General features: G+C 44.2%; 1 protein-coding gene across 1 annotated transcript in view; it reads left to right on the top strand.

Annotated features, from left to right (window-relative positions):
* The first annotated feature begins 5,069 nt into the window (after positions 1 to 5,069).
* The window catches only part of LOC129328488 (24-hydroxycholesterol 7-alpha-hydroxylase), a 29,873-nt gene continuing 8,140 nt past the window's right edge, over positions 5,070 to 26,802 (top strand). The window contains exons 1-8 of the mRNA XM_054977593.1: positions 5,070 to 5,346; positions 10,116 to 10,251; positions 12,517 to 12,691; positions 14,244 to 14,393; positions 18,586 to 18,679; positions 18,923 to 19,021; positions 19,987 to 20,077; positions 22,368 to 22,501. Of these exons, the coding sequence (XP_054833568.1) occupies positions 5,170 to 5,346; positions 10,116 to 10,251; positions 12,517 to 12,691; positions 14,244 to 14,393; positions 18,586 to 18,679; positions 18,923 to 19,021; positions 19,987 to 20,077; positions 22,368 to 22,501 (1,056 nt within the window). The 5' untranslated portion in view covers positions 5,070 to 5,169. The remainder of the gene's footprint in view (positions 5,347 to 10,115; positions 10,252 to 12,516; positions 12,692 to 14,243; positions 14,394 to 18,585; positions 18,680 to 18,922; positions 19,022 to 19,986; positions 20,078 to 22,367; positions 22,502 to 26,802) is intronic.

The following is a 26,802-nucleotide window of genomic DNA, read 5'->3' as shown; positions in this document are numbered from 1 at the left end:
CAGCCGTATCCCCGAACTTTTCGGACAGACTTAGTCCACTCCTCTCTGAGTGGGAGTCAATAACATCTGACTCATGGGTCTTAACTATTGTTGAACTGGGATACGGGCTGGAGTTCGTTGAGCTGCCTAGATGCAGTTCACCCCTGACAGCTGTCAATAACACTATGGCCGAGCTGGATGCGGAGATCGTGTCGCTCTTGGCCAAGGGTGCTGTGGAAGAATTGCCCTATGAGGACTCTGTAAAGGGTTTCTTCTCTAGGTTCTTCCTGGTCCCTAAGAAGGATGGGGGTTTACGTCCCATTTTAGATCTGAGGGGCCTTAATGCCTTCCTCAAGGTGACCAAGTTCAAAATGGTTACGTTGGCGGCGGTGATCGCCTTACTGAAGCAAGGGGATTGGTTTGCGGTCCTTGACTTAAAAGACGCATACTTTCACGTGGGCATACGGGAGGAGCACAGGAAGTACCTGAGCTTTGTTTACCGGCAAAGGGTTTTCCGGTATAAGGTGCTCCCCTTTGGCCTGTCCACTGCCCCGCGAGTGTTCACTAAATGTGTGGCCCCTGTGGTTTCCTTCCTACGGGAAGAAGGCTGTACCATCTTTCCGTACCTCGATGACTGGCTCATCGTGGCTGAATCAGAGTCTAGGCTGGTGCAGGACATTGGCTTGGTACTTAGCACTTGCCAACGCCTGGGGCTCCTGGTGAACTTGGAGAAATCCAAGCTGGTGCCCAGTTGCAAGGTGTCCTACATTGGTGCGCTTTTAGACTCTGTGGAGGGTAAGGCCCTGCTCCCCTTGGAGAGGGCTCGGTCCCTAAGGGGTCTAGTGTCCATGTTTAAAAGGAACCGGTTCCAGTCTGTGCGCACTATCCAGTGCTTACTAGGGCATATGGCAGCGGCCACCTCTGTGGTGCCTTTCGCTAGGCTGCGTATGCGCCCGCTCCAGAACTGGTTTGTGCGGAGGTATGATGCTCTACTGCACCCTCCGTCCCTCAAATTCTCTATCCCGAGGGTCATCCTCTCCTCCTTGGACTGGTGGCTGTCTGATGACAACTTGTTTAGAGGGACCCCTTTCGGGTATCTACACCATGACATCACGGTTACCACTGATGCCTCTCTGTTGGGATGGGGGGCTTACTGTGGTGATGTGTCGGTGCAAGATGTCTGGTCTGACAGGGAAAAGACCCTCCATATCAATGTGCTTGAACTAAGGGCCATTCGTTTCGCACTTGTGTCTCTTACAGCACTGCTGAGAAATCGTCATGTCTTGGTGCAGACGGACAACACGACTGCCATGTACTACGTGAATCAGCAGGGGGGCACAGTGTCCATGGCCCTGTGCCGGGAAGCCACACTCACTTGGCAGTGGGCTATCAAGAACGGCGTGTCGCTCCGTGCTATACACGTGGCTGGGTCAGACAATGCCCGGGCAGATGCCCTCAGCAGGGCCCCTTTACTAGACCACGAGTGGGAACTGAACGGAGAGTGCATTGGGCCGATCTTCCGGATGTGGGGTCATCCAGTGATAGACGTGTTCGCCACTGCGGCGACCACCAAGGCCCACACGTTCTGTTCCAGGGCAGGGAGCGACCCCCTCTCTATTGGGGATGCCTTCCAGTTTACGTGGACGCAGGGCTTGCACTACATGTTTCCTCCATTCCCCTTGATTCCCAGGGTCCTGTGCAAGATAGAGGAGGACGGGACGGACTGCATCCTAGTGGCCCCCTTCTGGCCACGGCAGGTTTGGTTCCCGAAGCTCCTGCAGATGTCCCAACGGACGTATGTGAGTCTGCCCCCTCGGCAAGACCTTCTCCTAAACGGGAGCCTGGTCCACCACGATCCCAGGAAGCTGCACCTAACGGCTTGGCGGATCGTTCCTCCCCGATAGGCTTTACTGACAAGGTACAGAGGGTCCTCCTGAATGCTCGTCGGCCATCCACTAGGCGCGCTTATGCGGCCAAGTGGCGCAGGTTTGAGCTCTGGGCACTTGCCAGAGGAGTGGTGCCTGACAACAGTCCCTTGGGGGTTGTGTTCGAGTATTTGTGCCACTTGCGTGGCCTGGGCTTGAAGGCTTCCTCCCTCAAGGTCCACCTGGCAGCGATATCAGCTGCTCACACCCGAGTTGAGGGTGCTACGGTGTTTTCTCACCCACAATCCCGCCAGTTCCTTAAGGGCATGTACAATCTTTACCCACCTGTATCAGCGCCAGTGCCTCAGTGGTCGCTGTCCTTGGTGCTCTCACGTCTCATGTTGCCTCCATTTGAACCTATGGCTACATGCCCCTTGGATATGCTATCCTACAAGGTAGCATTCTTGGTGGCCGTCACATCGGCCAGAAGGGTCAGTGAGCTGTCTGCACTGCGGTCTGACCCTCCCTTTCTTGTGTTTCATCCCAACAAGGTGGTCCTGCGTCCCTGCCTTGGGTTCCTGCCCAAGGTGGTGTCCGCCTTCCACCTCTCGCAGGATATTTCACTGCCTGCATTCTTTCCTCAGCCTTCCTCTAAGGGGGAAAAGGCCCTCCATTCCCTAGACTTGAAGAGGGCCCTAGCCTATTACCTTGATAGGACGAAGGGATTCCGTACCTGTCCTCACCTGTTTGTATGTTTTGGGGCCAAGGACAAGGGTAACAGGGCTTCCTCGCAGACCCTGTCTAGGTGGATTGTGACGGCCATTAGCAAGGCCTATTCCCTGGCAGGGGTGGCTTGCCCGCTCCATGTCAGAGCCCATTCCACGCGGTCCCAAGCATCCTCTTCGGCACTCCTCAGGGGGGTGCCCCTGGTTAACATTTGTAAAGCAGCCACATGGTCCTCTGCAGACACCTTTGTCAGGCATTACGCCGTTGATGTCAATGCGGAGCAGGATGTATCTGTGGCCAAGGCTGTCTTACACTCCCTTTTTTCCTGAAGGAGTTTTGGGATGACTTTCTTGGCGTACCTGCTGGGTACCCTTGAGTGAAAGAGTGTATATATGTACCTTGGGGTGTATATATATGTAAATATTGAGTATTTATGTGTCCTTACACAGTTTTTTACATAGATGTATATATGCATATCTATTTATTGTTGTTCTTGTTTGTTCAATAAAATTGTGTTGGACTTCACCCCCGCCTTCCTTATTGTGTGAAGCTTGGTACACTCCCATGTGTGGAGGCACAGAAGAACGAAGATGAAAACAGGGTTAACATACCTGTAACTTATGTTCATCGAGTTCTTCTGTGCTGACACACAACCCTCCCTCCTACCCCGCTGTGAACTCCAATGCACAATACTGTGATGGCTGTAACAGGAATTGGTGTTTTTAAGGTGTTATGGCTGAAGTGTGTTGGTCAAGCGGCGGCAAAGGAGAACTGAGGGAAGGGGCCGTTGGTCGCTGTAGGATCACGTGACCGTTTGGGCGGGAAGACGGTCGCTGAGGCGCGCGACAGACGGCCCCTTCGGAGCCTTGGAAGCTCTAGAAAATTCTCCGGCGGCTGGCCTGCGCCTGCGCAGTCCCCATGTGTGTCAGCACAGAAGAACTCGATGAACATAAGTTACAGGTATGTTAACCCTGTTTTCTAAATACTCAAACATTTCCCCCCTCCTCCCTAGACCACAGAATTGCACAGAAAGGAGTCTGGGAACTTCTTCTGGAGTTTAGCTAGACAGGACAAAAAGGCATAAAAAGACACGGCAACATTCCAGATAGCGCAAGGTCATTTCAGTGAACTTCAAAGAAAGAGATAACACAGCTATGTTCTCAGGCTCACAGAAGGAGAGAAACGAAAGTGATGATTAGAGCATTTGCAACCTGAAATCAAGGCACAGTATTAGCAACGGTTCAACACTTAAAACAATGACATGGATGCAGGGATGCAGACATGACATTTCTGCCCCCTTAAAAATGACCTTCCCCTCAGGGGCCAGGTTCGTCAGGATAACGCTTATGAAATTTTGAAATTAGTCGTGGAGCATTGACATGAGATTGCTCCACCCATTCTCGGAAAGATTCAGCAAAGTCTTTCCACCTGATTAAGTACAAAAGTTTATTGTGTCTGATTTTTGAGTGCAGAATCTCTTCCACTTCATAGTGGATTTGGCCATCCACCAACATTGGATGAGGACCCCCCTTTCCTGGATGCCATTCGTCTGGTGGAGGGGCTATTTTCAGAAGGCTGAAGTGAAATGTTGGGTGTATTTGTTTTAAGTTCTTTGGTAGTTCTATTTTGACAGTTACATCATTTATTACTCTTTTTACAGGAAAAGGTCCTAGGTATTTTAATCCGAGTTTTTTACTGGGTTGTTCTCCCTTAATGTTTTTTGTGGAGATTTTGTGGATGCAGGGATGAAACAAGAGAAAAACTAATGACCTACTTTTAAGTAGGTGTTCAGTGGCACTCTTAACGCACTCCAGAATTTCTCAACATGAGCATTGCAGCCCTTCCTGGGAACACAGTGGTTGTTTTACCTGCTGAACTAGACAGTGGGTACAAGTTATATTGTTCCCCTTGCACATCCACACAGTCAGTGGGCGTTTTATCTTTATTTCTACACGGGAAGAGCCAGGGCGGTACCGGCTGCCTTTACCCTGACATGTAAAAACCTCTGAAAACATGACTATGCAAACTGAGCATCAAACAAACCGCATTAAAACTTTCTCTGTCTCTAGATTGCTGGAGGTGCTCACAACCTAGATTCTTGTGCTCCCAGGTGCCCTATTAACAGAACATTTTATTTTGCTGGTGACCTTGCCAAGAAAAAAAGCACACCAGGGAATGCTCAATGCCCTCCCCAGTTTTTGAAGCCGGGACTTATGGGAAATGTAGTTTGGGAGTAGCTGGTGTTTCCCTCCCATATGCATCTTTTCATTATTTTGAACGGAATAGGTCACTGCTCCTCCCAAATGGCTTGCAGTAAGTGACACAAGAGGCAGTAATTGAACGAGGAGGGGGGAAATAAATCTTTAGAAACCTGGCTTTAAGAAGATCTCTCCGGAGTATGGGGAGAGCAAATCCTGCTGGATTACCAGCCAGGAACAGATCCTCCTCCTCCTGCTCCTCCCAAAGGCAGAGGCTGCTGTTGGCCGGTCCCAGAAGGAGGAAGGGCAAGGCTAGGAAAGAAAGAAGTTACTCTGCTGGGATCTTACAGGGCAGCCGGAGCAGGGTCAAGAAGGCAGCTGGAGGCAGGGGGTGCGGGGAGATGGACATCGCTGTTGCTGCCCTCCTGGCCGCGGTCCTAGGCTGGCTTGGGGTCAGGTGGCTTTTGGCCAGGAGCCGCAATGAGCCGCCCTGCATCAGTGGCTGGATCCCCTGGGTAGGAGCTGCGCTCCAGTTTGGGAAGGCTCCCCTGGAGTTTATCGAACAAGCCAGACTCCAGGTAGGAACTGGGCAGGGCCAGGGGAAGGGAGGCTGCACAAGGAGCATTTGACAACGCTGGCATGGCTTTGCTTCCTGACAAGCGAGCAGGCTTTGGCTTTCCAGAGCTGTTAATCAAGCCGTTGATTTTTACAACAGTGAAGATCGCCATACGCGTATTGAGAGAAATGGCCTGGAACTATATTGGCTGCGTGGCTAATTCTCAGGGTATAATATTCTCGTGTTTCCCCTTACTGCACCTTCTGATGCTCTCCATGCACGATCACAGACAGTCCCATTGCCATTTCGTTCCATGTTCAAAACCACAACATCCACTACTCATCGCTGTTGTTTTGGCCCTGGCATGCCTTTCTTTCTGGAGCATTCTCTGTGTTCGCAGGGAGCTTTCCCTTGGCAGAACTGGAATGTGTGCACAACCAACTGACACAGCCAAGGCAGAGCTTGATGCCTTTACAGGCAGCCCTTGAAGACAATGCAACTTATTTCCAAACCCTACCTATCGTGCTATGGTTGCACTTGTTTCTGCGCACGTCACTCTGGCATTCCACCGATGCAGGTTTCTGTTTGTCATTGTTACATTGTTCACTTTTTAAAGCAAGTGCTAAGAATTCCCAAACAAGTTAGCAGTTTAGTTCGTATTTAGCATTACGTGCCTTAATGGTACAAAATCACAGTGAAAAAGTAGATCTTGATGTTTTCCAGTTCTGGGAGTTTACCATTTCTATTATAAGTGCAAGGGAAATTTCTCTCTCTTTCTCTCTCTCTCCCTCTGTGCGGCATACTTAAAAATAATTGGTTAGGAATATTCTGAGTTAATGCTATTGAAATATGTAGAGCTAAATCCTATTTGCAGTGTGTCATGATAGTTCCAATACATTTTGCTCTTTCTGATTTATGCCAGTTCTTTTTGAAACAATTTATAGAACAGATTACGAACCCAGTGGTAACTGTGGCATGCTTTATCCCATAGTATGAAAGTTACATTGGCAATAGTCATGAAGCCATAATTTCTAGGAATTGCTGTTTGCCTCACTGTGACTTGCAGTGCAATCCGGAGCACTTTCCTGGGAGTAAGCCCCATTGAATAAACCTGAGCAGTGTTCTAAGTAGACTTAGGATTGCTGTCTAAATATGCAATGCTTTATGTATGTTACTTTTAAAAAGGCTTTCACTTAAAAAGCCACAATGTACATTGCATTATGTTCAAATGGCACATAAATTGCATCCTTATTTCATAGGGGAAAAAATGTTTCCGAAGCAGCTTAACAAATTCAGGAAACTGAATATCATTGCATTTCAGGGGAATTCAGGTCATGTTTGGAGATGTTTGACCAAAGGGTTATTTTACTTATTTTGGCAATGTGCTTCTGTCCTTTGATTGGTTTCTTAGCAACTGTGTTAAGTGTTGGAGCTCTGCTCCACAGCAGTTTTTTAAAGTTACATCGTGGCATTACTCTTTGACCAAACCAAGAAGGGTACTAAAGTTCACATAAGCTTTCTAGGCTAGTCTGAAAGTTAGACGTTTATCCATCAATAATGCAGTAAGAATTTTAAAGAGAGCTTAGTTAAAAAAGAAGTCTCTTCAAAGAAATACATTTTCAAATGTGATCATTCTAAGATAGTTAGCCTGCAACAACACAATAAAACAGGACTTTAGCAATGAACAAATTTTATTCTGGCAAAAGTTTTATAAGACAGAGCTCCTCTCATTAGATGTACAAAGCAGTGTCCCCGATGAAGCAAGCTCTGATTCAGAAATTCTCCTGCTGGAAAAAATGGCTAGCCTCAGAACAGGAGTCCACAGGCACTTTACTTTTCAAATGTACCTTGTGTAATTTTTGCAAGTTTTATAATTTTACCACGATGATGATGATGATGATACACTGACATCTGGTTGATACTTAGGTCTCTGGGGGAAACTTGTATCAGCTTAGCAAGGCCAATCAATAATAACGTGACCTCTGCTTATTGTTGATTGTGTTTCGGATAATTCGAATAACAACAACAACAACAACATTAGATTTATATACCGCTCTTCAGGACAACTTAACGCTCACTCAGAGCAGTTTACAAAGTGTGTTATTATTATCCTCACTACAATCGCCCTATGAGGTGAGTGGGGCTGAGAGAGCTCTGAGAGAGCTGTGACTGATCCAAGGTCACCCAGCTGGCTTCGAGTGGAGGAGTGGGGAATCAAACCCGGCTCTCCAGATTAGAATCCCGTATTCTTAACCACTACACCAAACTGGCTCTCAATTTTTTTTTGTTTCTGATAGCATAATTTCTTAGAGGCTTTATTTATTTACTTCATTTTCCCCTTTTGTAGAGACTCAAGACAGATGACAGCATTATTAAAGACAATGCAAAAATCAAAATACTACATACACTGAACAACGCACTAAAACTAGCTTGCATAGATTAATGAGCAATGAAATCGAAACAGTATAATACATCACATAGACTGGATTTCACAATTACAGAACAGTGATCTCGTAAAGTGGATTTCACAGTGAGAGAAATGCTGAAGTACAGATATTATCATTCATCTAGTAAGCAATGCAGTATAAAGGGAGAACTGGAAAAGCTGCTTAAAAATTTCATAGGCCATTCAGTTAAAACCTTATCACATAAATAGAAATTGCCCTTGTTGCAGAATTCTATTGTGCATTCCCTTTATGGAATTGCCTTTCTGAACTGTTCTGTTTTATACATTCTGCAAAACAATAGGAGTGCAAGAGCCTTTCTTACGTTATCAGACAAGCTATTTCACCATGTTGGGGGCACAACAAAGCTCAGATACAGGCCGCTGTTGTTTTTACCCTTTTGCAGGGTGGCATGTTCAGGAGACTTTGCTCAGAAGCGCAGAGCTGTCACACTGAAAGATACCAAGAGAGATGGTCCATACATGCGTGAGTCCTAGGCCATGAAGGGCTCTGTAGGCATTGATCAGCACCTTGAACTGAACCCAAGAACTAATCAGTAACCGATGGAATTATGGCAGAATAGCTGCCTAGTTCTTGATAGTAAGCAAACTGTTGTTCTGCACCAGCTGGAGTTTCCCAGTTGTCTTCAAGGACAGACCCATGTAGAGCACATTATGGTAGTCTAGCCTCAAGGTTACTGTGGCATGGATCCATATGACCATGGCAATCTGAGAATCCTAAGATTCATCTTTTTTTAAAAAAAAAGTCTGAATATAAATCAGTATGAGTTTAAAACCCCAGTTATGTTGCTTCATTCCAGAACTAGACATCTACAAATATAACCTTTATCAGGACATTGTCCCTGAAATCAGATGTGGAATTCAGCAGGCCACTAATGGCTTTCTTTTTCAATGTTTGGCTGAGTCAGAGTTTTTCTTACAATAGATGGAAACATGAGCTAGGTAATTGTTGGGCGCTGGAGTGAGGAGCATTTTTTATCAGAGAACCAGATTTGTTGAGAGCATGCATTTGTGCATACTGAGACTGGAAAATATGTGCATTGCCCTCTTCATGGAAAATAGCAACCTGGGGGACAGGTATGACTCGAGTGCCAAAACTGTAATGACTGAAAAGGGTTCGAGAAGAAACATTTTCCTGCCCCTCCCATTTTTCTGGTGTTGCTCTTGCTTATAAGGATCCTACCTTGAAATTTATTTTTTTTAATTCAGTAGGGTTCGTGAACTTGCAGTTTTTTCTTAGTATTTTGTGGCCTTACAACTGACAGCTGCTTCTTTTCTGATGAAAAACCAGCAATGGCCAGAAACTAGCAACACTCCATCTGCATCAGAAATAACTCTGGGAACCAGATAATGTTGCCAAATGCTCTCCAGACATCCAGCAACTTCATCTGTTCTTAACTGGCTTTGAAAAAGTTGCTACGCCTTGCATAAATCTAACAAGGAGGAACACTAAAGGAAAAAGAGCTCAAACCACTATTAGGAAAAAAATCACTGCAACACATTTGGGTAACTTTTCCCTTCCACTGTAGCTAGATCTTTATTTTAGTTCCCATGGATAGCTGAGAAAAACCTGGAAGATTTTTAAGGAGCTCAGGTATCACTGTAAAGGACAGTGATAATACCACCCGTCCCGGAAGATCTCAGTTGAACGCTCATCCTTGCAAGCATGAAGGACTGCAGAAAATAGTGCTAGAGAAATATGGTTGTTGTGGGTTTTCTGGGCTGTATTGCCGTGGTCTTGGCATTGTAGTTCCTGACGTTTCGCCAACAGCTGTGGCTGGCATCTTCAGAGGTGTGCTAGAGAAGCTTGGAAAGAATAAGTTATAGGGGGGGGGAAATTGTTTGAAGCCGATCCTTAGTTTAAAGAACCTTCCCTGGTGGCCCATTTCTCTCTCTCACACACACACACAGGTGGGCATGAGGACATTTGGGGACAGGTGGGCATGAGGCCATGCGCGTGCATGCATTTTTAAAGCATCTTGTCAAGCATCCACAAATGCTCATCAAAATTTCTGAGTGTTCGAAACTGTTACTTGCAAAACGTGAGTTGCTCTGAGCTGAGTACGAGACGTCTCCCTGTTGTTAGTTTAAGACTAGCAGTTAAAAGTACTGGCGTACTCCATCTCCATTGAGGAGGTTCACAAGGTTTATTGCCGTTGGGGAAATGATGTCTGGCCAGAAACAACGTTACTGTCTCCAGACCTCTTTGGGGAAACTTGGCTCTGGTATGGACTAAATTCAGAGCAGTTTCTGATACATGCCATTTACATTAAAATGTGGTTATAATAAGCTACTAACATTTTTAAAACAATCTCTGTGCCTTGCAGTATGGACCGGTGTTCACAGTGTATATGCTGGGGAAACGATACACATTTGTTACTGAGGAAGAAGGATGTCAAGTATTTTGCACATCTAAAGATGCCGACTTCGAGCAAGCAGTACAACAGTCTGTTGAGCACGCAGGTAGGCAAACAATAATTAATGGCAGTGGAAAGATTTTGTGTGCTACATTGATTTTGGGACTTATGCTGTGGAGAACTGCTTTTAAAACTTGGTCATGGACCTTACTGGACAAAGCTTGCAGTTGGACGGGTGACTGCTTCACAGCCTCACCCATCTCACAGTGACTATGAAGGGGAGAATAGACCCAAGCATACTACCTTAAACTCCTTGGGGAGACAGCAGGGTACAGATGGAGTTGCCAACCTCATGATGTGACCTGGAGGTCCCCTGGAGTTAAAACTGATCTCCAAGACACAGAGAGTAGTTCCCCTGGAGAAAAGCTTCAGAGGGCAGCTGCTATGGTACACCAAAGAGAAACTGAAGTCCCAGCGTGGCTACAAGAGATAGATGCTCTAGGATGTCCATGTCTACAAATGATGTGAAGTGTGAGAAAATGCTAGGGGAAGTGATAATGAGGTGGGAAATTTAACTTTAAAATTTGAGTTTTGGTGGGGAGGAAATGACCTCAAAAATGGGGGAGTCGGAGGAACTGGCCTTTGACATGGACATGCCATCCCAGGATGTGACATCACATCCACACTGAGATCCCTCCCGCCCCGGCACCACACCCAAATCCCAAGGAATTTCCCAAGGCAGAGTTGGCAATCCTAGGTACAGACCTGATAATAATGTAAAGCCTATCGACATTTCAGTTCTCATGGTTGGACCAAATATTAAATGCATTAGTTGGGGCAGGACAGCGAAGGCATCAGTACTCAAGAGCCTGAGAACGTTTTACTAACTGACTAGTGTTTGTTAACAAATAGCTGTCACTAGGTGGCACTGTGACAGTTCAGTACGTGCATCGTGCTGCGCTCGCACTTGTGTCGGGAAGGAAAGTCACTGTAGAAAAAGTGAAGACTTGAGCTAGAAAAGGTGTAGGGTGCATTGTAGGGATGAATGGCAGAGAGAGCAGCTAAATAGCATCACCACTGGCTGGCTGTTTCCATTGCCCCATGCATGCCCTTGATTTGCATTCTGCCTTGGGTAGCTGCCTGCAGGTGCAGTGTGATAGTTGCTTGTGGCCTTCTGAAAGCAGTGTTCCTTGTCTTCGTAGTCTGCTCTTCTGATCCAATCCTCAGACCATCTACTGTCCGCACACACAGCATCAGCTTTCCGAGGTCCACCCATGTTCTTCACACATGTGCAGTGCAGTTGGGATGGACCTGGCAGGGCAGAAGAGAGGCAGGACAAGCCCTCTTTTGGACCACAGCCTGCCCACAGCCAAGCAGGGGGCTATCTTTTGTTTTGCCTCTTACAGCATTGAGCAGATTTAATATGTCAAGGCATTCCATATATCAAAATGCTGTTCTCAGGCAGAGTTGTCCATAGGGTTGCCAGCTCTGGGTTGGGAAATTCCTGGAGATTTGGGGGTGGAGCCTGGGGACGGTGGAGTTTGGGGAGGGAAGGGACTACAGCTGAGTATAATGCCATTGAATCCACCCTCCAAAGCTGCCATTTTATCCAGGGGAATTGATTGCTGTAGTCTGGAGATCAGTTGTAATTCCAGGAGACCTCCAGCCCCAACCTGGAGGATAGCAACCCTAGTTGCTCATGTCTTTCTGATCATGTTCTTCTGGACCTTCGTGTGCATGGGCACCTGCATGTGTCCCAGAAAAGGAATAATTTATTGTTGACTGAAAAGCATGGGTGCTGAGGATGGGCTCTGCTTATTTGCCGTTCTCATACTTTGCCTGTGAGGATGGCTGAAGGATGGCTCCTTGGAGGATGATTGGCTCCAACCCTCTGTCTGTGGCTCCCAAGCCTAATGGAGCACCATCACTTCTCCGAAGATTCCTCTGTGCCGGAACTGGGCTCCTTAGAGGGGAGCCCAGGGACTGCCTTGGAAACTCCCCACCCATTCAGCAACCACCATGCTGGCAGTATGGGAAGGTGTCCTGCTTGCAGGCATGGGAGTCAGGCTGTCCACTCCACTGGCTGTGGGAGACCACTGGATGAACGGCCCAGCACAACCCCAGGGGCACCACCCCAACCCTCACTTTGTTGTCATGGAGGAAGGGCTTTGCGTGCCCTGCCCCCTGGACCAAGTGACATATCATCCACTCATTTGGATATATTTAGCAGAAAAGAACACCCCTTTCCCAAATCAACACTGCATGAAATCTAGAAACAAAAATTTTCCTTCAGTGCATATTCTAAGTATTTTATTTTGGAACTTATTCTGATCAGATTTTTAACATTCTCTTTTGTAAAAAAAAAAAAAAGTTTCAGTTCCTGCGGAGATCTTTTATAAGAACAGGTTCAAGCTGTATATGATGTTGAAGGGAAGACTGTCGACCTCAAATCTGCACCTGCTGGTTGGGAGTATCTGTGCAGAATTCCAGGAAAACATGCGGGACTTGGGGGCAGAGGGAGCCGAAAGTCTCTATGACACGGTAAGGTAGGTGGACTTTACAGCCCAGGAGGAAATGGTGCAAGCCTTAATTCTTTTAATTAAACAAAGAGTTCAAGTACAAATAACAATTAGGTATAAATAGCAAGTTTTACGGATACCATGGATGGGCAAAAAGACAAATAAGTGGGCTCTAGATCACATCAAGCCTGAATTCTCCCTAGAAGCTAAAATGCCAAAACTGAGGCTATCGTGGTTTGGTCACATCATGAGAAGACAAGGCTGAATGGGAAAGATAATAATGCTTGGAAAGGTGGAAAGCAATAGGAAAAGAGATGGCTGGACTCCATAAAGGAAACCGCAGCCTCCAGTTTACAAGATCTGAGCAAGTCTGTCAATGATAGGATGTTTTGGAGGTCATTAATTCATAGGGCCACCATAAGTCAGAAGTGGCTTGATGGCACATAAAACACACATGCATAAATGATAAATCAGTTACAAAGAGGAAAAATAAGAAAATTACCAGTTCCAGAGAATGGAGAAGGGCACTTTTGGATTAAAGATATGATGCTGAGCCCGGCCACAGGAATGTCTTCAGGGGACACCATTTCAAGGTATTTATGTATGACCATGGCCTTAAACACTGGCCTGACCTACTCTGATCAGTAGCAGCTTTCCAAGATCTTCGACATAAATCCTTCCCAGGTCTGCCATCTGAGGCTGCAGCTGTACATTTGTCCATGTTTATTTTAAACATTTTTTTCCTTTTGCAAATGTAATGGCTAGGATTGCTTTATCCAGGAGGAGAACAGCTCGGAGGCAATCTTCATAATCCTTTTCTCCCCTGCCATTTTCTTTCTTCAAAAAGCCACCCCTGAACTGCTTTTATTCCTGCTTCAGAGAAATTATGGTACCCATTTTTCCCCCAGTGAGGTAAAGGCAACTCAGGGGAGACTTTTTCTAGCCAGAAAACAAGGGAGGAAAGGTTAAAGCCCCCCAACCCCACTGCTCTCCTCCTTGAGAAACAAATCCAGGCAGCTCAGTTCACAAAAGAAAAAAAAATATTCTAAGCGCAGAAAAGATATGCAGTTGAGCCCTGAGATTTTTTAAAGTGGAAATGTTCGGGACTGAACCCACAGAGTAATATACTCCTGTTGGCTAATTTTGAAATATGAATCTCCAGCGAAATAAAGAAGCTACACTAAGATTCATGATAATCTTAAAATTATATCTATGTACCATCATGGAACTGATGATTAAATAAGGAGATCAGTGCAAGTTTTGGAATAATTTGTTTCTACTCTGCACAGATGTAAAATCAGTGAACCCCAAGGAATCAACATCTTCTGTTGTGTTGCCCTCCTCTCGCGTTGGAAGGTGCAACTTCTGGAATTACTGATGTGTTTTGGAAAGTAGAATAGAGAGGGAAGGGAGTTCTTTTGTGGAGTGTAAATGACAAATGCACCTGCACCAGGAAAAACGGACGCGTTAGAAACCTAGTTTTATACCTGTTGACTGAGACCAGTACGACGACTGGTTGAAAGCTGGCAGATTCTCAAGTTACTTTTAGCCTCCAATTGTAGTTTCTCTTTCGTTTCAGGCAGATCATGTTCCCAGCAGTAGCGAACATCATGTTTGGAAAAAACATCTTTCTGGAAACCGAAAATAACCTCAAGGAGTTACAGGAGCACTTTCAGAACTATGATGATGATTTTGAATATGCCACACAGATGCCTGGATATTTTATGAAGTAAAGCAGTAGGATGTCTGTCTTGCGATGCATTCCATGATATCTTATATCGTTCTGGCTTTGGCAGGATAGATTCCCGTCACTTAGGTTTACGACCCTGTGGCTTTAATGATTTGCCCGCATGAAACGGCGTTCTTTCACTGTAACTGGCAGGGTCCTGTAGCCATTTATCTAAGGCTGCATTCAGACGTCACTATTCATCACCACCTAGAGCGTTTCCCAATATTGTTCCATAGAGGAGCCCCTAAATTAATTTTTCAAATCCTAAGGAACCCCTGCCTATGAAAACATTTCAGGCCAGAAAAAGTTGGCGGCACAAGGTGCAATGTATTTATTGCTAAATTATTGCCATTTGTATTGACAGTGTTCTGTAACCATGCAAATGAAAATAGTCACAATACAACTAAATAGAACCTTTAATAATTGTGAGGGATATTTAGACTTTTTCATGGTGTTTCAACATTTTTATTTATTTATTCCATGATTTCTTGCGGAACCTCCGATGATGTCCTGCAGAATCCCAGGGTTCCACAGAACTCGAGTTGGGATTGGGAAACACTGACTTAAACTTCAGATCAGTGTGATATCTGAATGCAGGCTGTCCAACCAACTGAGGCTTGTTCATAGGTGATAAACAGAGACTCTCAAACCTGTCTCGTAGCAGCCTTGTTAACTGTGGTTTGTGCCAAGAGTAATTTGTCAAGATGTCTGAATGCAGAGATCCCAGTTTTTTTCTAGATCCAGAGGAGTTAGCCGTGTTAGTCTGTAGTAGCAAAATCCAAAAGAGTCCAGTAGCACCTTTAAGACTAACCAATTTTATTGTAGCATAAGCTTTCGAGAATCAAGTTCTCTTCATCAGATGCCTGATCAAAACTGGGCAGATACCCCTCCTCTTCTGTATCTGCCCAGTTTTGATCAGGCATCTGATGAAGAGAACTTGATTCTCAAAAGCTTATGCTACAATAAAATTGGTTAGTCTTAAAGGTGCTACTGGACTCTTTTTGATTTTTCAGTTTTTTTCTGTAGCCATGAAAAGTTTCAACTGCCCATTTCCACACATTAAGCCTCTATGAAAAGGACAGGACACTTTTATCCAGGCCTGTTGGCAACTCTAGCATCAGACTAACTGGGATTTACAGACAAACTTCAGTTTGTTATGTACATTTGGTAGACAAAGCAGAGTGTGGGAAACAAAATTGGCCTAAATATCACAGTTTATTGTGATGTCTGAATGTACTTAGACTAGGCTTGTGCTAGCTGGGTGATGCAGGTAAATGTCACCAACCCAAACCCTCCTTTGATTGGCTGGGTCTGTTCTGTTACAGCGTATCCTGCGTTCTGTGGAACCCAAGTTTGGTGTGGACATCTCATGAGTTTAGGATGCTGCAGCTTGAAAAAAACCCAAATTTCTTGCTTGTAGGCCAGAAACAATCCCAGTTATTACCAGAAACTGATTCCAGAGTAGTTCTTAATGAGCATTTTTTTTAAAAAAAATGATATAATCCTTAAGCATTGTTCTTGCTTCAACTTAAAAATCAAAGGCTGGATAGAGGGGCAGAATCCATGAAACAGACTGAGGAGGTATTTAAATATTCACAAATTCAAATAAACTGAGTTTTAAAAGAAAATGGAAGCACAGTAGATATAGATTCATTATAAAAACGCTAAATATACAGGTCCAGATTCAAAGGGTGCCTGAAAGACCTCTGCACATGCCCTGGAGCATTCTCAGGCACCTTCTGAATAGTTGGAGAACTCTACATGGCATTTTGTGGTGTGTTATGAAGGTGCCAGGCAGGTCTTGATGCGTCTGTGCACGTGCTTTTCTCTTAGGGTTCTGGTAACACATTCAGGCACAGATCTGTATGAGAAGTGCTTACTTACCACAGTGCTCCAAGAAGTCAAGATATCATTTATCAGCTGTCAATTTCACAAGGTTTAGACTATTTGGGCTCCAGTATCAAGCATACGCTGACTTGCCCAGGCTGGGCCTGTGGTTGCCAAGAGCTTATTTTTATTTTTTTGTATTTTTTATACATAAATGTTAAAAAAAACATTTTAATATATAATGTTTTTAAAACAACATTTATTTATAAAAAATACAACAGGATCAGTTTATGATGAGAAATGTGGCAATAAATACAATTCAAAGAAAAGGCAATTTTAAATGGATACATTATGGCATAGAAAATTTTTAAAAGGCACCATCAAAACATAGGGGACTTCTATGAGCTCAGAACTTTGTACAAGCTCCCTTTTAAGAAAGTCAACTCTTTCTATAAGTTGTCAAGAGCTTCTGTACTCTAAAATAGTCCAACACATCTCAAACCAGAGCTGCAAAAATAACAGGAATCTGAGAATTGTGAGTTTAAGTCGAGGGATGGGTCTTGTTAGGGCTGTGGACTGTAGCGGACCCTACAAGCCTGTTACCAGGCGGTGGCTCATCTCTGGTTTCAGAAAGAAGCACTTTGAGAAGAACCGTATGCCACCACTGGTGCCAGCGTGCCTGGGGGTTGCATTGCCCCTTAGCCTACAGCTGCTTTGTGCTGGCACTATGCCAAATTATGTATTTATTTAGAAAATTTGTATGCCACCTCTCCTGACTTTGAAGCTGCTTACAATGAAGGCAGCTATCCTAAGAACACTTTCCTGGGAGTAAGCCCTATTGAATAAATGGGACTTACTTCTGAGGAGACCTGTTTAGGATCACTTCCCAAAACAGAACTAAGCAAATAACAGTAAAAAAAAACAATCAGCAGAATCAATAAAATCATGTTAATTAAAATCAACTAATAAAAGCAACCTTCAGCATAAAAACACATAACACAGCAGACTAAAATGGGGTTGATAAAACAATCTTCAGGTAGGAGCAGGCTATAAAACTGCTGAAAAACAGATGGAGCTCCTTAGGGCCATGCTACAAGTGACAGGTTGCCTAGTTTTAAACCCATGTCTGGTGACTCCATTTTTACTTGACCTGTAGTTTCTAAACACGGAGCTGCAAGGCGTCCCTCCAGAACAGATGCACAGTGGGGCAGCCCTAGTTGGGTGCACTTGCTGACTGGCCAGCTTGCTCGGGGAAAATGCAGGAAGAAGAAGGCAGCCCAGCTGGCCCTCTCCATGCCTTTCTGAGCCTAAGACTGATAAGCACTGCCTGCCTGCCGCCCCTTGCCCAGCCTAGCGTCGAATCCACATGCAGAGAGAGGAAGGCTGGGACTCGGCTTCAGAGGTGCTTCCTTGCAAAGGGGCCAGGGAGGAGGAGGGCAGAGCAAGCGGGCTGGGCTTCTGCAGGCACAAAGTACTGGAGACGTCTATTCCCACCCACCCACTCCGGCTCCCTCCAGTTTGGAAAATCAAAAAGAGTCCAGTAGCTACCACAGACCAACACGGCTAACTCCTCGGCATCTATGTCCAGTTTGGAAAGTTCCCTGAATTCATCACTGTCAGTGTTCACAGGACCCTGTGCAGGGTCTGTAACCTGGGCAGAATCTGTGCTTTCATTTGGGCACTTTCACAATGTACTCCTCCCCTTCCAGGATGGTTAAGTGCTCGTGAATCACTGTGCGCTATTCCCTTTGACCCTGCTTTTCAAAAGAACGAAACACAAGGCCGCTCATAATACAAAATCTGTTCATTTGTGTACACAGGGAGGATTGCCAAGTGACACCCCTAGGCACAGTGAAGAGCCCAGCAGTCTTTTGTGCCTTAAATGCATTTGGTGGATATAGTTAACAGGGAGACAGCGGCGGGGCTCGTCAGCCAGGTTGCCTGTGTTGCTCCTGCGAAAGGAGGAGAGAGCAGGAGGAAAGCAAGCCTACAAGACTAGAGTTTCTCTACTGTGCGCCTATTCTGGAGGGGCCTTGCGGCTCTGTGCTAAAAAACTACAAATCTATTAAAAACTGAGTCTGCAGACACAGGATTAAAACTAGGGAACCCGCCACTTGTAGCATGGGCCTTAGTTAAAAGCCTAAGTAAAGAGAAATGCTTTGGCTTGGTGTCTAAATAAAAGCAGCGTAGGTGCCAGGTGAGCTTCAAGGAGGCATTCCGAAGGTAAGGTGTCACCACTGAAAAAGCCCTGTTTCTGGTTGCCATCGTGTAGTGGCCAATTAGTGGCCCAATTAGACTGAACTGCTATTAATACCAGTGCTAACCAACTGTTCAATCTCAATGGGCTGTTTTTTCCCACTCACAGGAAATGGTCTAAATCTAAGAAGTGGCTGCTTAAAGTGTTTGAAGACGTGGTGGCGTATGCAGACAGAACAAACCCCCCTGATGGTGATTCCAAGGTAATCCTTTCAGAAGGCTTTCTGGCGCAGTTATTCTTTATAAAGCACCAAATATTGTGCAGGGCACTGTACAGCTTAAAAACCGGCCAATGGGAATGACTTCTGTAAATTGGCTTGCTAAAGAAAATTGGGTTTGGGAGTATAATAGGACACTTGTCTCCTTTCATGCACATAGCAGTTCCTTTGGCAAATCCCTAAATCTGCATTGTTATCCCCTCCCTTTGTTGGCTTTTCTTCTAACAGACAGTTCTGCAGCATGTCCTAGACACCTTAACTGCAAAACGCTTTGGTGCTAATTACGGTCTCTTACTCCTCTGGGCCGCTCAAGCGAATGCAATTCCTGTAAGTACGTGGCTGGAAAATGTTTCCTTCTGTTAGTCAACTGAATTAAACATCTGAAAAGAATGACTGGTAAATTCATGACTGAAGTCTATTGAGGAGCCACTGCTGGGAGGCAGAGCGGGATCCTGGGGAGTCTCTGGGGTTCCACCAACTGTGGCCAGGCAGCAGAGCCAGGCGTTTCGGGGACCAGCCCTGACCCAGAACCTTGGACAGCAAATTGGTGGTGGGAGACTTGGGCTTTCCAGTAGAACCTAAGAATGTATTTCCCTATTTCAGGGAACTTCACAACTTTGAATGATTCTTCAGTGAAGCAGTATTTATCACCTAGGCTAGCCAGAAGGCAACCGCTTGCTCCCGTCCTTGTCAGAAGCCTGCATAGGACGGAATCACTTCTGCAGGGAGGAGTGTGTTATAGGCCCTTCCTTCCTGGGAGTCTGTGTCGTGGCAAGGCAGGGGTGTTTCCTGCAGCTTACGGGGCTGGTGTGGTGGTAATAGATGCCTGTAGTTGAGGAAGTTTCTGGGGGGAAATCTTCAGTATCTGTTGATGTTGTCAAGCAGACATTTTGTGGAGCAGGGGTGGAGGAAGAAGCACGGTCCTTTGGGATTCAACGGAGAGGACCTATGCGAGAAGGCCGGCCTCCGCAGCTGCTTCCTCAGGTGGCCTATGAAAAGAATCTCCTTCTCCTCGGGGAGAATTCTGGGGCCAGGGAGAGGCAGTGAGAACTCCCTTGGCACAGCAACAGCTGCTCGGGGGAGAATTTTGTGACTGGAATACAAGACAGGTTTGAACAGACCAAAAGCCATCTAAAAATCAGGCACTTTTAGGTCCCACTGATTTCCGTGAGAGAGGCCTAAGCATTTGTTTAACTCATCGTTGAAATCTCTGTGGCCTAAAAGTTCTTAACTTTGGCATAATCTTGCCCACAGCATTTAATTTATAACATTTTCCTCTGATCTTTCTTCAGGTTTCTTTTTGGACGCTTGCATTTATTCTATCTCACCCATCTGTTTACAAAAACGTGATGCAAGAAGTAGAATCTGTTTTGGGAAAAGCCGGTAAACACACTCAAACACTGCACTGTGGTATTGCCTTGGTTCAGATGTAATATGAAGTCATGGTTTGTTTGTGAAACCGTGGTTAGTTTCATCTATGGTTAAGTGGTGAAACTTGGATTCAGCTCAGAGATGATCACTAAGACCCTGGTTTTCCTTGATAAATTCTGTTTCCATCACTTTTGCTGTGATCAGGCATCTCTGTAACATGACAGGATGTGAGGATAGTAACAAGACTGAGCCAAGATTAAAAAACTGAGATTAATCCATGATGTTCTCATTTGTACATCGTACAAAACCCTAGTTAAGTAACTGTGGTTAATTTTTCTCTTTAAGCCTGGCTTAACAAACTCTAGCTAACCGGAGTTAGTGGAGAGGCTTGTGTTCAGATGATCATAGTTTCATTAAAACGGGCTAGCATGACAAAGCCATTCTATATATTCTTTCCTTTTCCCTGTAACAGCCTACAAGCCATATGTCAAGTATTTTATAAGTAATTTATAACTCCATAGATAAATATGGCTAGATTCTATGTACATTTTTTTTATCTTGCCTAACAGTAAGATCTTTAGTTTCTGTTGTTCATAAATATTCTGTAGACATTCAGTCTAGGGAGTAAAATATTGATTGCTAAGTAAATTGTAATGGGGACAGCTAAAAAGGATATGGGCAATTGAATCAACTTGATCCGTACAATGAATACAATAGTGCTTCTCGGGAAATTCTACTAAAACGGCCCTTCATCTCAGCGGAAGGTAATGCATTGCATCTGAGTAGTATAAAAGAGTGTTTGAACCAGAAATCAGCTATGACTAGTTGCAGTATATAAGATTAAAGCAATTAGAATATTGAACCATTAAAATGCAGTTTGGTTTCTGCTCATTCCTTGTTCATGCCATGTTTAATATAGTTGCCCAGTTTTAGGGAGGAAGAAAATCTGGATTTCACCCTTCGCTCATTATAGAAATTTGGTCATTGTTTAGTTTATACGTGCGTATGTATGTGTATGGTAATTCCAAAGTGTTTAAAACAAGTTTACAAGATTTGCATCTTTATGATGTATGTCATTGGAATTGATATTATTATTTATTGTTTTATTTCATCACACAACAATGAGAGATTCTCAATGTATTCAGAGGTACCAGAAATAGGTGGGAAGCGGGAAGGAGGTAAAAGTGAAAAGGAGTAAAACTACACGAAAAAGCCATGACAAAAACTAATAAGGGCAATTTAGTGAGTTGCTTGAAAAGGATAACAGGGCCGTTTCCAGACAGCTTACCTGCCTCCGGAACGTCGTGCCATCTTGCGGGGAAAACGCGAAATATCGTGTTTTGTTGCGCGGGTTTTGCGTGACGTCGCGCAAAACTCGCACAAGAAAACGTGATATTTTGCATTTTCCCCGCAAGATGGCACGATGTTCCGGGGGCAGGTAAGCCGTCTGGAAACGGCCCAGGAGACAATAGCAGAGCTAATAAATGTGTTAGCCATTGAATGACAGGGGGTCACTTACAAAGTGATATTTGAAGCATCAGGATGAAAATAAAAGTTTACATGTGTTTGGAAATACATATAATCTGAGAAAGCAAGATAGTGATACTGCTCAGGAAAAAAAAAACCTCTTATACTACCTTTCTTCAGTTCCTGCTACACTTTGCGTATGAAATATATGTTTAAAGATCAATCTCCAAACACATCACTGTAAGGGTATATGCAGGTCACTGAAAATGGGTTGGGAGCTGGGCTTAACACCACGCCTGCTGCAAGATTCTGTGTTTCAAAATATTTAAATTGCTCCCTTTCTAAGTCACACCCATTGCTGAACGGACTGCGGGAATGTTGATGGTGTTTGGATGGTGGGACGTAACAAGCATGCATGCGGTGTAATCAATACTGTGTTACCAGTTTTGACATTTCTAATTTCTGTCCAATACTGAAATGATCAATAAGGGCTGATTCCAGACAGCCCTCCGCATCCTGAAACGTCGCGCGTCGCCACGCGTCATTGCGTGGAAAACGCGAAATATCGCATTTTCTCATGCGAGTTTTGCGCGACCTCGTGCAAAAGTCGCGAGAGAAAACGCGATATTTCGCGTTTTCCGCGCGACGACGTGCAACGTTTCGGGATGCGGAGGGCTGTCTGGAATCGGCCCAGGCTGGTGTTCCTGCCTTCTGTCCCCACTGAGGCAAAAGTAGTCATAGCCCTGCTAAGGCTGTTAGAAGCTGAGAGGCAAAGGAAACAGGACAGCTTGCTAAAATTCCCTAACTAGAATAATCTTGTCTACAACTTCTACAGGGAAAGAAAAAGTGGAAGTGTCTAACGAAGACCTCAAAAAGCTCCAGTTTATCAAGTGGTGTATTTTGGAAAGTGCACGTTTAAGAGCCCCAGGAGCCATCACCAAGAAAGTGATGAAGCCAATAAAACTTCATGTGAGATTTTATTTGTAAATGCCTGTCGTGATGAACTGTGGTCCTTCAGTCTATTTGTTTCAAAAGGAAATTGTTAAATACATGAACTTCCTTTAAGGTTAGTTGTCCATCTTAAATGGTATTTGTGTGCCCAAGCAAGGTCTGAGCGAGTTGGTTGGTTGTGAATTCCATTCCTCTAGAGAAAGTATCTTAGAGATGAGCCATCTTTTCTCGTATCTTCTCATATTTTCTCATATCTACAGGAGCTGTAAAAAATGCACTCGGCCAGCTCTTTATTGGGCTTTTTATTATGTTATGAATGCTGCAAAATAAAGTCAAAATATGGTGTAGTGGTCAGAGTGTTGGACTAGGTTCTGGGAGACCTGGATTCAAATCCCTGCTCTGCCATGGAAGCTCACAACCAAATAGGAAGCTCTTGCAGTCAAACTGACCAAAAATAAAGAGTGGAAACCCACAACTGGAAGTGGATACTATAACACAATTCTCAAAGTTATTTTTTATAATTAAGTAAGTGCAAAGTGCTACGTGCTAAGTACATATAAATACAGTATAAATACATTTATAGTAAACAGGGCTTTTTTTTCTGGGAAAAGAAGTGGTGGAACTCAGGGGGTTGCCAGCACAACTCTTGGCAGGAGGTGTGCCCCTGGTACATATGCGCACGCAAAGTGCACGCATGCTCCCAAGGCCCATGATGTCACTTTGGGTCAGCTGGAACAAGGGGGGAGTTTTTAAAAGTTTAAATCGCCCTCAGCGAAGATGGTCACATGGCTGGTGGCCCCACCCCCTGATCTCCAGACAGTGGTGCAGAGGGCAATCTCTTTTTTTTTTGAATTTTTTTTTATTGGGTTAGGATCAATTATTTTCACATTACAATCAATTCTCCCATTTCCCAATTTCTAACCCCCTCCAATTCCCCCCTTTTTGTTGACTTCCAACAGTTTTCCAACCCTTTGTCCCTTTTCCCTTACTCCTTTTAAATTCCTCTATCTAACAAATATATATTTTCCCTTTATTCTAAGCAATAAATCTTTAACTATTTTTGATACTCTGTACCCTAACTTTGAGTCCCTTTTTCCATGTTGAACAATTTGTCCCATTTTTCATAATTTCAAATATTTCTATAGATCATAAACCATATAAACCATACATTCATATAAGTCAACCACTTTAACTTATGGTCTATGTGTTACTCATTCTACATATCTTCTTCTTTCTGCTTTAGTTGTATTTAATTACATTACTGTTTTTATTCCCCTTCAATTATAAATCTATACAACTATCATCATATAATATCAATCAATTTGACTCATATATATCAATCTCAACTCCCCTCTGTCTGGAGATCAGGGGGCGGGACCACCAGCCAAGTGACCATTTTCAAGAGGTTCCGGAACTCCATTCCATCGCATTCCAGCTGAAAAAAAGCCCTGATAGTAAATATCTAAAAGACATACAAAATATCCACAATCCAATAAATACAATATCGCAACCAGCATTATTGTTATTATGGATGTATTTATTGGACAGTGATTCCGCAAACGTTGGATAATGCACTTCCAATCCTCTTTATAGATCATTTGGAACGGATTTTTTTGTGTGCGGAACGAAAAATCCACCTCAAACGATTGATAAAGTGCATTGAAAGTGCATTATCCAACGTGTGCGGAATCAGCCGGAGTCTCTTGTGTGTCAGCATTCGGCACACCCTGTGCTCTGGCTGTGTACCAGAATGCTGACACACAAGAGACTCCATGTGTGTCAACGGATGCCGGGTGGACTTTATGAATATCCCCTGATGAAGTTGGTCCAATGAAACAAGACACATTCGCCGGCCCTTGTTGGGATTGTAGAACTTGTTTCCTGTGATTCTGGTTCCACCAGCAGCAAAAAAAAAAGAAAAGAAAAAGAAAAAATAATTAATAGAAATATGTAAGATTGATGACCATCCAGGACACTTACCTGTAGAAGTTTTTGTTTCCTTTGGGATCCATTTTTGCTGTTGTACCTAGGGAGAAAGAGAGAAATAATCAAATCTATTGATTTTCTTGCACTTTTGTTTTATTTTTTTTAAAAAAATTATTTTCTAATTACTAACATCAAAACTACAAACAGAAAAAGGAAAAAGGAAACAAGGGGAGAGGGAAAAAACAACATAAGAACACAGACTACAACTACAAGTATTGAATTCCCTTCATAATACAATTATTTAAAGTTAAACTTTCTAATATGCTATTAGATTGGTAGATCTTATAAGATACAAACTACGGTCAGGATCAGGTCTTCTCCCCCCCCCCCCCCGCGTCTCGGTCTCAGTTCTCTTTGAACAGCTACAATAGCTGCGCTCACTCCCTCCTCCCCACTCCCCCCTTCAGATTCTGAATCTTCTTCTTGCTCGAACTCTTGATGATTAAGCACAAAATCCCTCAGCTGTACTTTCAATATTATCTTGTAGGCTTGGTCTTTATAACTGAACCAGATACCTTCTGGAAATAACCATTTGTATTTTATATCACGCTTTCTCAGAAGAGCTGCAAACCTTTTGTATTTGAATCTTCTTTTCCAAGCTAAAAATGGAACGTCCTTCAATATCTTAACCTTGTTGCCAAGAAAGTCCAAGTCCACATTGGTCGAATTGTATAAAATGGTGTCCCGAGTCTTCTTAGTTGAAAAATCAATAGTAATCTCACGAGGCAGCTGATGCTTCATTGCATATTTTGAAGATGTCCGACGGACTTCCAGAATATCGCTTTTTAACTCTTCTTTAGTTGCCTTTGCGAATGTCGCCAAAAGTTCCGACACCAAATCCTTTAAATTTTCACTTTCCTCCTCCTTCACGTTCTGTAAACGCAATACCGTCTGAGCACGATCCACTTGTAGTCCTATCAATTGATTCTCCAAAAGCTTTACTTCTTTGTTTGTAGCTCTCATGAGTGTTGCATTTTTACGAGCAGATTCCTCTGCCTCGAGCGCTACATCTTTAATGGTTTTCACTTCATTTTCAACTGAGCCAACCCTTTGTCCAATTTCATTTAGCTTATCAACAAAGGGCTTCATAGCTTCAACGACCGACCGTTTAACCACCTCTTCAAGAGTCTCTCCCTTCCCCTGCAATGCAGCCAAAACCGATTTGCCCACAGCAGGGCTCTGCTTTTTCGTCGCCATCTTAGGGGGGGGGGAGTCCGCCAACTAAGTTCCAAAACTCAATGGGGAAGATATCCGAGCCTTCCTAAGCTTCAACTCCCACCAATCCTTCGCATACGCTTAAAGTAACAGAAGGGATCTGCTTACTTACAGGTTTTCACCTTAAATCTGCTTGTTGCCGTTCTCCATGGCCCGGCAGCACGCAATGTGCTGCGCAAGTCTGCCGGCCTCTATAGGAGCAGATGGGCTATTTACCCCCTGGATCGACTTCAGGGGGCTCTTCCCGCAGCGCTCCGTACCCTGACCCCCTACCTGGGAGTCCTGGGGGTTAACCCTCGCAGGTCAACCACCCGGTCAGGCTGCTCGGCCACTTCCTCCCGGACCTGCAGAGAGGAGCGTCCGACATGGCCGGGAAAATGAAACCAAATAGATTTTCTTGCACTTTTAGAGAGGAGGAGAGAAAGAATGAACTGCAAACTCTCTGTTGGATGTTAGTTTCATATTACAATCTATGAACTTAGTTGGCCGCAATATTGTATTTATTGGATTGTGGCTATTTTGTATGTCTTTTAGATATTTACAGTAAATGTATTTATACTGTATTTATATGTACTTAGCACGTAGTACTTTGCACTTTGTACTTAGCACGTAGTACTTTGCACTTATTTAATTATTAAAAACAACTTTGAGAATGGTGTTATAGTATCCAATCTTGGTTGTGGGTTTCCACTATTTGTTTTTGGTCTGCCATGGAAGCTGCCTGGGTGACCTTGGACCCGTCACAAACTCTCAGTCTAAACTACCTCACAAGGTTGTTGTTGTGAGGATAAAATGGAGGAGATGAGAACGATGTTATAAGCCAGTTTGAGTCTCTATTTGGGGAGGGAAAGTAGAGTATATATAACTAAACACATAAATACATAAAAATAAATACATAACAGTGAGGCTCTCTGTCAGGACAAAGCAAAACTCCATGCATGCCTGTCGTAAGTCACGAGAGTGTTAAAGGGACTTGCCGCAATGGTCTACAGTGCCATCCTAAGGCGAGTTACACCTTCTGAACCAATGGACTTCAGTTGACTTCCAAGGGTGGTAACTCTGCTTAGGATTGCGCTCATAATGACCCAAACTTGTTTGGTTGAACTTGATGTGGGAAT

This window comes from Eublepharis macularius, chromosome 1, assembly GCF_028583425.1.
Source record: "Eublepharis macularius isolate TG4126 chromosome 1, MPM_Emac_v1.0, whole genome shotgun sequence".
NCBI classification, from domain to species: domain Eukaryota; kingdom Metazoa; phylum Chordata; class Lepidosauria; order Squamata; family Eublepharidae; genus Eublepharis; species Eublepharis macularius.
This window is presented reverse-complemented; position numbering and strand designations above follow the sequence as displayed.